The sequence below is a fragment of the Eptesicus fuscus genome, chromosome 7 (genome assembly GCF_027574615.1).
Source record: "Eptesicus fuscus isolate TK198812 chromosome 7, DD_ASM_mEF_20220401, whole genome shotgun sequence".
In the NCBI taxonomy this organism is placed as follows: domain Eukaryota; kingdom Metazoa; phylum Chordata; class Mammalia; order Chiroptera; family Vespertilionidae; genus Eptesicus; species Eptesicus fuscus.
This window is the reverse complement of record NC_072479.1, coordinates 57,579,496-57,589,495: the sequence shown is the minus strand read 5'-3', so window position 1 is coordinate 57,589,495 and position 10,000 is coordinate 57,579,496. Positions and strand designations below refer to the sequence as shown.

At 52.8% G+C, this 10,000-nt stretch overlaps 1 protein-coding gene across 4 annotated transcripts; it reads left to right on the top strand.

Moving 5' to 3' along the window:
- Positions 1-3,630: 3,630 nt before the first annotated feature.
- On the top strand, positions 3,631-9,150 carry ATG101 (autophagy related 101). Of its 4 annotated transcripts, none has more exons than XM_054719063.1 (4): positions 3,631-3,728; positions 4,011-4,119; positions 6,993-7,319; positions 8,454-9,150. In XM_054719063.1, exons 3-4 carry the CDS (start codon positions 7,068-7,070, stop codon positions 8,856-8,858), a joined length of 657 nt encoding a protein of 218 aa, XP_054575038.1. In that variant the 5' UTR covers positions 3,631-3,728; positions 4,011-4,119; positions 6,993-7,067; the 3' UTR covers positions 8,859-9,150. The 4 variants fall into 4 exon arrangements, with proteins under 4 accessions (XP_054575038.1, XP_054575037.1, XP_054575035.1 ...); XM_054719062.1 differs by lacking the exon at positions 3,631-3,728 and adding an exon at positions 3,788-3,887; XM_054719061.1 differs by lacking the exon at positions 3,631-3,728 and adding an exon at positions 5,404-5,447 and having other exon boundaries at positions 4,104-4,119.
- Positions 9,151-10,000: the final 850 nt, after the last annotated feature.

Genomic DNA, 10,000 nt, shown 5'->3' with positions numbered 1-10,000 from the left:
CTGACGTCAGTCCCACTGATGATTGTTGCTGAGGCTCGAGTCGTTCCTATGACGCCACAGGGGTCAGCTCTGGAATGGCTGGGGGTGGCCTGCAGGGCCAGCGTCAGGGATCAGCTCTCCCCTGGGACGTGCACCAGGATGGGTGGGGCCAGCCGAGGCCACACGCTCCATGCGAAGCCAGCTGCCTACTCCCAAGGTCTCACGTTGGCCTTTACACTCCCTCCACAGACCTTTGCTGCAGGCCTGGCTCCCAGGGCCTCAGCACTGGCCCCTCTGCCTGCCTGGCCGTGGCTCTGGGCTGCGGCTGAGAAGTCCTTGCCTCTCCTGCCTCAGAACCCTCAGTTTCCATGCTCAGTCCTCAGTGAGACCTCTCCCCGCAACCCTTTCTTTCCTCTTTCCCAGGAAGCCTCCCCAGAATAATTCCCTGGAGCCCCACTTCTTTCTGGAATCGACTTCCAGAATGCCCTTCCCGCCGTCTCCACAGGCTGCTAGCCAGTGTTCTCTGCAGGTCTTCTGGCTTCTTCTGGTGCCCAGTCACCTCCCAACTTGCTGAGAGCATGGCTTGGGACTCGTCCTCCCTCTGAATGTGTCCCTTTCTATCCAGGCCACAGGCGTCTCTCTGGAATGACAGCAGTAGCCTCTGTGCTGGCCCCATCTGGCCCTGCAGAACCTGCGGCCATTCTTTCATGCCACATGTGCTCTCTTGCCCGGGAGTATCTCCTGGTCCTTCTCTGCTCAAGGCTCTGAGCTCCCAGAGGGCAGGGCTGTGACTTGTCCACTTTGGTATGACAAGGGTCTAGCATATGGACAAGTTATATATGTGTTGCATGAATGCATGAATGAATGAATGCATGCATCTTGATCATCAGGGTAGTGGCAGTGTGATGGGAGAATTCATTCCATGTAATCTCTCTATTTTGACCAAGACCTTCCTTCACTGTCAGGACCACCCTTGCGGGTGTAGGAACCAGGAACTGAGGTGCAATGAGAACCATCCAATAAGGATTCAGGGAGGTAAGAGGAGGCAAGTCTTGGCTAGCATCTGGGCCTGAGATAAGACAGATGAGAGGGTTCGGCTTCACCCTCAGGCAAGAAAGGCCCCATGGACAGGGTGAGTTTCGGAGTAGGGACAAGAATGGGTAAAAGAACTGGTGGAATGAGGAAAGAGTAGCTGTGTGGCCTTGGCAAGTGTTTCTCAGGGTTCTTCAGAGAAACAGAACCAAATAGGATCTATACATTTATTAGGAGGAATTGGCTCACGTGAGTATGGAGGCTGACAAGTCCCACGGTCTGCAGTCAGCGAGCGGGAGACCCAGGAGAGCTGATGGTGTAGTTCCGGATGCCAGGAGCCTCCAGATCAGGGAGAACAGATATTTCAGTTCAAGCCGGAGGCAGGAAAAATCCAACAGCCCAACTGGGAAGCTGCTAGGCGGGAGGAGTTCCCCTCACGTGTGTGGGTCAGGCCTTTTGTTCTATTCAGGATGACTGCCTGAGGCCCACCCGCCTTCGGGAAGGTGGTCTGCTTTACTCAGCCTAGGGATTCAAATGTTAATCTCACCCAGAAGCACCCGTACACACACCCAGAGTAAAGCTTGACAAAATGTCTGAGCATCCTGTGGCCCAGGCAAGTTGACACATACAATTAGCCATTGAAGCAAGTCACTACATATCCCTAAGCCCCAGCTTCATTCGGTGTAAATTGGGGGGAAATGATATTTCCCTTCCAAAGTGGTTGGAGAAACCCACACAATCGTGCATGTGAAGTGTTGCTGTGGTGCCTAGTAAGGCTCCATGGCTGGTAGTAGGGTGATGATGATGTTGGGTAGTGGCCACACAGAGCCCGGAGGCAGACGGACTGTATCAGAGGTAGAGAGAGGTCAGTCACCCCCCTCACTCACTGCTGTATCTGGGAGTTAGCCCCTGGTTCCTCCCCTGGGGTTCTAACCTGCCTTTGGCTCCTCACAGACCCCGCTCCGAGGTTAAGTCCAGGCTCCAGGAAAGGTCGCTGGTCTGTAAGGCAGGCAGCTTTCCTCTTCCCCCGGCTTTGGGGGTATTCAGGAGGCTGCCTGGGGAGAGGTATCTGCAATTGGGACAGAGACAACCAGAGACCAAGGTTGCACAGGGCAGAACTATGGGGAGGCAGGAAGTGGGTGGGGAATAGATGGTTGGGGAGGTCAGCCGGAAAAGGGGATTGAGTAGGGGGGTTGGAAGAACGGTGGGAGAGGGGGAGCCTGAAGGGCAGGTAGGGGGCAGTGGAATGCTGGAGCTGGCTGGTACTCAGAGCCAACTGTAACTCTGATGATCAACATGTAATCCTTTCATTCTGAACTCCACATTCAGTGATGGCCCTAGAGCTTCAAATTGGCCGTAGTAGAGAATTGGCAAATGTTACTAATCAAGGCATTTCTCCATCAGAGAGCAGGTGTTGGGGGTGGCATATTGGAGTGTGGTAGTGCACGGGAGGGTCAGGGTGTGGAGGAACCAGAAATAGAACTTCTGCAGTGGTAAGAATTCCTGCATTTGAACCCCAGGACTTGACCTTGGGCAAGTTACTTGACCTCTCCCAGCGTCAATTTGTCTCATACGATTAAATTAACATATAAAAACCACTTAGAATCATGCCCTTTCCATTCCATTCCATAAATGTTATGTATTATTCCTTCGGAAGAGAAAGTGCGTGTTAGGAAAATGAGCATCTTAATCCCCAGGTTCTGTGGGCATTCACAGAGCTACGGAGAAACCCCTGTCTGCCCTGGACGTACAATCTGCTTGGAGGACCAAACACGCTCCCAGGAAGTTACACAGCACTAAAAACGCACTCATATTCATGTAATACTTGACAGCGCACCAAGGTTTTTCATATGGATTATCTCTTGTAAGCCTCACAACAGCTCCCTGTTTAAAGGAGCAAATCAGAAAGGATGAGTGACGTCAAGAGGCACACACAGAGGCAGCGGCAGAATTACCAGCCTTACAAGGACTGCCACCAGATTGGTGAAGTAAAGCACCAAGTGGCACTTCTGTATGATGATAACACAGAGGAAGGTTAAGTCCCTTTCTCCAGTCTCTATGTGGGGCCAGGGATCCTGACTATTATGCACTGGAAAAAGCTCAAGTTTTGCTATCCACTCAGCGTCATGCAGCAAACTGGCTCATCTCCAGGGCACCTCTCCACTTAGCATGCCCCTCACCTTGGGGCATCGGTGCCCCTTCCTGGCCTCTGAGGCCAGAGTTAGGGGCCGCACCTCCACCCGAGGGGCTGGCTCGCCGCGGATGACTCCGCTCCGCCTGGGGAGGCAGCACAGAGCGCGCCGGCCTCTCCTTCCCTCTCGTCTCTATGGCGGAAGTGAGTCGTTCCAGCCGAAACACAACAACATTCTCGGTGGTGGGAGTGAATGGAGTCGTCCAAATGAGAGGGATACTTCTCACCATCAAATCTTAAAAAACCCGAAAGATAATCAAGAACAAGGAAACATGCAAATTACATAGCGGACTATGGGTATAATTACTTTCTCGCGTGGATGTAAAAACTGTCTGGGCAGCTGCACTTGTGTCGAGGCTCGGCCAGCCTGTCGCGCCCCCCGTGGCCGCGGAGGCGGGTGGAGCCGTCCAGCTTGAAGGGGCGGGGCGGGGGTTTCCGGGCCGGCACGGCGTCTCCCGCGGTGGGGGTCCGGCGCTGCGCCGAGCACGGCTGCGTCGGTGCGGGTCCGGGCCGCGGATTCGGGGAGGTAGGGCACCGTTCTAACCCCCTGCCCCTTCTCCTGGGCAGGCGCGGGCGTTCCCTGAGCCGGCAGGAGGGAAGGCGCGCCCCGAACTCCCAAGCCCGGCCAGGTGGGGCGCGGAGTGCCGCCCCCGAGACCACCTGTCCGGAGTCCGCTCCACCCCTGGTACCGAATTGTGGAGGTTCTGGGGGCGGGACGGTGGGAAAACGGGGACCCAGGCCGGAAGTTCGCCCCGAGTCCCGCCCGAGTGCTTGATGCGTAGCTGAATGCTGTCTGTTTTGCTCTTAGTCCTTCTCTTGCGCTGGATCGGACCTGCGGAGATCTTACCGGGTGTGAAGAGGAGGTGGAAGGGGATGACCCGAGCCTGAGTGACCCCGCTTCGGCCTGTGCGCGTAAGGTGGTTATGGGGTGCCCTGGGCTCCAGCCTGACCCTGAGAACGCATCGGTCAGTCTGCCCCTGTGATCTGCAGACCTGCGCCGTCGGGGGCGGGCGGGGAGGGGGGACCAGAGTGACGAGACTTCCCAGGCCCAGCTTTGGAGAACTGGCTCACGGGAGGCAGGGGTGAGGTTGAGGGGACAGACAAGCTCATCACAGACCAGAGGTGGCTGCTCTGGGAAGGAGGCTGGAGTTGGTCAGTACTGATTTCCTGGAGACGTGGAGCCTAGAATAGCGTCGAGAATGAGGGACGAGCCTGGGCTTGGGACAAAAGTGAAGCGTTGTATGGTCTGTTTGAAGGTTTGTGGGGGACATCCGAGGGGGAAGTTGTGGAAGAAAGGGGAGCTGGACTGGAGCTGGGAGTCTCTAGATGGGAAACTGCTGGATGGAGTTAAACTAGATAGAAGGCAGAAAGGAACAGGAGAGCCCCCTCATCCTTGCTCTAAGAGCGTACAAGAAACTAATCCAGCAGCCCTTGGAAGGACCTGGAATTCCTGGTCCGGATGAATCCAGCAGTAACTTTGTACCAGGTTCCAGGTACCGAGTTTCTAGTGATGGATAGGACAGTCCCTGCCCTTGAGGAACTGTGTACCTCCTGGGAGAGACAAGACAGGATAACACGTGTGAAAAGGTGACTGCTGGGACAGGTGGGTCGGGCTGATTGCCAAGCGAGAGGCAGAGCCCGTTGATTTCTGACCGCTGTCCTGTGTGTTCAGTGGTGAGCAGCGCTGCTTGAGCTGGATAGAGACAAACTGGAAACAAACTTAGAAAAGAGTTGTCAGGACCCCGAGTAGATAAGATGTGATGTCGGCATGTTTCTGGGGGATGGAGATCTTTAACCTGTAGAAGGGGTGAGGGGGTGATGGAAGAGTTGCCTTTAAATAGCTGAAAGGCTTCTTTGTGGAAAACGATGAGGTGTATTCTGTGTGGCTTCTGATATCAAAACGTAAGACTAGTGGTTTGAAGCACTAAGAGGGATTCCTTCAGGAGAGCTGTCTAAAGATGGGATGATCTGCCCTAGCCGGTTTGGTTCAGTGGATAGAGGGTCGGCCTGTGGACTGAAAGGTCCCGGGTTCGATTACGGTCAAGGGCATGTACCTTGGTTTCGGGCACATCCCCAGTAGGGGGTGTGCAGGAGGCAGCTGATTGGTGTTTCTCTCTCATCGATTTTTCTGACTCTCTATCCTTCTCCCTTCCTCTCTGTAAAAAAGTCAATAAAATATATTAAAAAAAAAAAAAATAAAGAAGGGATGATCTGCTGTGAGAGGCACTGAATTCCCTGTCGGGAGGTTTGTAAGCTGAACACTCTCAGCTAAGAAACGTGACTGTCCCCTCTCCCTCTGGGCGCATCTTCAGTTACCTACTAAGTTCTGGTCCTCAAATTGTTGTTTTCTTCCCTCTCCCTCCACCAGTGCAGCCATCATCTTGCAGCAATTACAACCTAATAACTATAGCAGCTCACACCTGCTGTGATTACTAATTGCCAGGAGTGCTTTAGAGATGCCAGCTCACCTAATCCCCCAGAAAACCCTTTTAAGGTAGTGATGGTTAAAATCCCCTTTTTATAGATTGGAAAAACGAAGGCACATGGGAGCCAAGCAGCTTGCCTAAGAGCACACAGTGAGCAGTTGTCAGAGCTGGGGTTCCAACCCCGGCTGTCTGGCTTTAGAGTCGTTGTTCTCAACCACTCTTCTGTGTTTTCCATGTGTTGTTTTATTTAACCTTCACAATAATCCAAATTTTCGGATAAGAAAGCAGGCCCGGAGAAGTTGCGAGATTTGCCTAAGGTCCCTGCAAGATATGGGAGAGCTGGGATTCCAGCCCAGGACTGCTGGACATGGAACCCCCACTCTGCACTTCATTCCCCCACATCCATTTTGCTGCCTCTGTAACTGCCACTACTGTAGGGCCTCTAACTGGACTCCTTGCCCAGCCTTTCTGCTGTAAATTGGCAAGCTCTCACCCTGGAGTCTGTGGATGGCCCTGGAAATAAGTGAGATTTGGTGTGTATGTGCATGGGTCAGTCAGGTTTTAAAGCCGAGTCTCCTTAGCTTTTGTTGACGTCTCAGAGCATTTTGTGACCCAGATAGTGAAGAGGCTGAGCTAACTTTCTGATGCACAGATTTGACCTCAGCACAGTGATCACTGACTCTCCACTGTCCTTAGGACAGAGTTCAAACCCTTAACCTGGTCATTCAAGGTCCCAGGAAATCAGACTTTCCTACTCCCACCTGGGAGTCTCGCCAGTATGGGAACATTTGCCTGCCTGTCTCTCCTCCACCCTGGCAGCTTCTCAAGGGCAGGTGTTTGCCTTTAATGGTCAGTGCCTGACAGGTGTTACACAGTGAGCATGTATTGTAACCTGCACTGAATACCCTAGTGCCGTGGTCGCCAAACTGCGGCTCGAGAGTCACATGCGACTCTTTGGCCCCTCGAGTGTGGCTCTTCCACAAAATACCACGTGCGGGCGCTCACGTAAGGTGCGATTGAAACTTCGTGGCCCATGCGCAGAAGTCGGTTTTTAGCCTGGGCGAGTCTATTTTGAAGAAGTGGCTTTAAAAGAAGTGGGGGTGTCGATTGCATGTGGCTCGTGAGCCGCAGTTTGCCGACCACTGCCCTAGTGGAATTCAAGCCTTGGCCAGTTGTATGGCCTGGGAACTTTGAAGCTCTCCCCCTTTCTGATCCCAGCACCGAAAGTTCTCTGATAGTAGGTGCTGCCGAAATGCAGGGAAAGGCTATGGAGGCAGGAGCTGGGCTGGGTCTGGAAGGAAGTGAACAGGTAACGTGCAGATCGTTCAGAAGGTTTCAGTATTCTGACCTGGCTCTTCTTGCAGGGCGGCCCCTGTGTGGGGTGGAGCTCCCTGTCTCTACTCCTGTCCCCCACCCTGTGGTGGGCCACTGGCTGCAGGATGAACTGTCGCTCGGAGGTGCTGGAGGTGTCGGTGGAGGGGCGGCAGGTGGAGGAGGCCATGCTGGCTGTGCTGCACACGGTGCTCCTGCATCGCAGCACAGGCAAGTTCCACTACAAGAAGGAGGGCACCTACTCCATCGGCACCGTGGGCACCCAGGATGTCGACTGTGACTTCATCGATTTCACCTACGTGCGAGTCTCCTCGGAGGAGCTGGACCGTGCCCTGCGCAAGGTTGTTGGGGAATTCAAGGTAGGGTGTGGCACAGTCCCGTCAGGACTCGAGGGAGGCACCCTTACCCTCTGGGTTGGTTCTACATAACTGAGTTGGAAAGGGTCCTGGCTACCCTAGGAGGACGGGGGTGGGGGGAGCATGGGCAGAATTATTGGACCAGATGATCCCATTTGCTGCTCAGATGAGAAGAGGGAGAAGCAGCAAGGTCTGATCTGTTCTTTGCCTCACTTCCCTCTTCTGTTCCTTGGCTTCCTTTTTTATTTTATTTTATTGTTATTATTATTTAAAAAATACTTTTATTGATGTCAGAGAGGAAAAGAGAGAGAAAAACATTAATGATGAGAGAGAATAATTGATTGGCTGCCTCCTGCATGCCCCCCATTGTGGATTGAGCCTGCAACCTAGGCATGTGCCCTGACCAGGAATCGAATCATGACCTGCTGGTTCATAGGGCGATGCTCAACCACTGAGCCACACCAGCCAGGCTCCTTGGCTTCCTTCTTTCTAATCAAGGATCACTGGGCTTTATATTCCTCCCCCCTTTTCTTTAAAGATTGTGAGTTTAGGTTGTCATTGAGCGAAGGAAGTGGAAGGATTGTCCTTAATTAGTAGTGGAGAATGCATATAGGATTTACCAGGGGAGTAGATGTTGGAGTACATTTTGAAGGATGGGACTAAAGGAGTGTGGTTGTAGAAGGAACAAGAAGGCCCTTTGTGTAAAGGTGAAAAGCAAGGATTTTGAAATCAGACAATCGATTCAAATCCCGTTCACTGGCCTGTGACTTTTGGCAAGATAACTTCAATCTGAGCCTCATTTTGCCTCAATATTCCTGTCTCCCAGAGTTGTTGAGGGGAGTGAGTGGGGTTGTGTATATAAAGTGCCTGGCCCAGAATAAGTGCTTAAAAAATAGCAGTTCTGAACAAAGCTGGAGGAGTTGGGTGAGGAGACAGATTTTGTTGTTTTGCCTGAACCACTCAATTTTAGGCGGGCAGTTTGCTGTGTCCCAAATCTTTTATCTTCTCTGTTTCTCATTCCCTGCCCTCCCTAAAGGACTAATAGAGCTAGGAGAGCATAATTCCCTGGGGCGTAGGAAGCAGGTGCTCACAGGATGAGAACTCCTAGCCTGCTATCTGCTACCCTTTCTTCCCCAGGATGCACTGCGCAACTCAGGTGGCGATGGGCTAGGGCAGATGTCCTTGGAGTTCTACCAGAAGAAGAAGTCTCGCTGGCCTTTCTCAGACGAGTGCATCCCCTGGGAAGTGTGGACGGTCAAGGTGCACGTGGTGGCCCTGGCCACGGAGCAGGAGCGGCAGATCTGCCGGGAGAAGGTGGGTGAGAAGCTCTGTGAGAAGGTCATCAACATCGTGGAGGTGATGAACCGGCACGAGTACCTGCCCAAGATGCCCACGCAGTCGGAGGTGGACAACGTGTTTGACACAGGCTTGCGGGACGTGCAGCCCTACCTCTACAAGATCTCCTTCCAAATCACCGATGCCCTGGGCACCTCGGTCACCACCACCATGCGCAGGCTCATCAAAGACACCCTTGCTCTCTAGGCCGTGCTGGGTGCCTTGGTGCTCCTTGATGGCTTGCAGACCTTGGCTTCTGGGGATTGTACTGTTAGGGCCCTGGGGCTCTGGAACCTGCTCCGGGTCCTGATAAGACTTGGGAGGGCCATCCCCTGGCTTCCTTGATTTGTGGTTGCCAGTCTCTGGTCAGCCTCGTAACCTTCACTGACGGTCAAGTCAGGCCAATACTGTCCCACCTCTGGTGGCTCCCCCTTCTCTACTGTATAGAAGGGCCATCACTGTGATGGTGAATAAAGTTGAGAATGTGAGTTTGGGTTAAGCCAGGTCTCCCTTGCCTTGTGTTCTGTCCTGAAACATTAACACTTTTTGGCAGACTTGTGAGGACACACGTGTGTTGAGGGCATTAATCCAAGATGAGGGGAATGGGTGGATAGGATTACAGGTAGATTAAAGCTGACTGATTTTGTACTTTGTTGGCCATTCACATAATGTTACCCACCAGGGTGTGACCACGATCAGTCCCTTGAATGAAGACACAGATCAAGACCTATTGCATTCATTCATTCATTTATTTATTTATTAATTAATTAACTAGAGGCCCAGTGGGGTCCCTTGGCCTGGCCTGCGCCCTCGCAATCCGGGACCCCTCGGGGAATGTCGGACTGCTGGTTTCGGCCAGATCCCTGCAGCCAGGCCAAGGGACCCCACCGGTGCACGAATCTGTGCACCGGGCCTCTGGTATGCATATAAGATCTTTGGTTAATCTCTTCCTGCTCTCCCTCCTCCCCCCTCCCCTCTTCCCTCTGAGATTCATCAGTCTGTTCCATGTTTCCATGCCTGTGCATTGAGCATCTGCCCCCTGGTGGTCAGTGTGCATCATAGCTACCGGTCGATTGGTTGGCTGGTCACTTAGGCTTTTATATATATAGATGGTTGGTTGATTGATTTTAGGGAGGGAGAGAAAGAAACATTGATTTGTTCCACTTATTTATGCATTCATTGGTTGATTGTTGTATGTGTCCTGACCAGGGATCGAACTCTCAACCTTGCATGGAGATGACACTCTAAGCAACTGAGCTAACTGGCCAGGAGGCTCTGTTGCTTTTAGATATGACAGTGCTGTTTCTCCTCCCTAAGGAAGCTATACCATCCCTGGCCTGTATATTATG

Bases quoted from the DNA above. Each gene is read 5' to 3' on its own strand.
- ATG101 (XM_054719063.1), top strand. From the start codon at position 7,068: ATGAACTGTCGCTCGGAGGTGCTGGAGGTGTCGGTGGAGGGGCGGCAG. The intron at 7,320-8,453 runs GTAGGGTGTGGC...TTTCTTCCCCAG, and splicing joins AGGTTGTTGGGGAATTCAAG to GATGCACTGCGCAACTCAGG.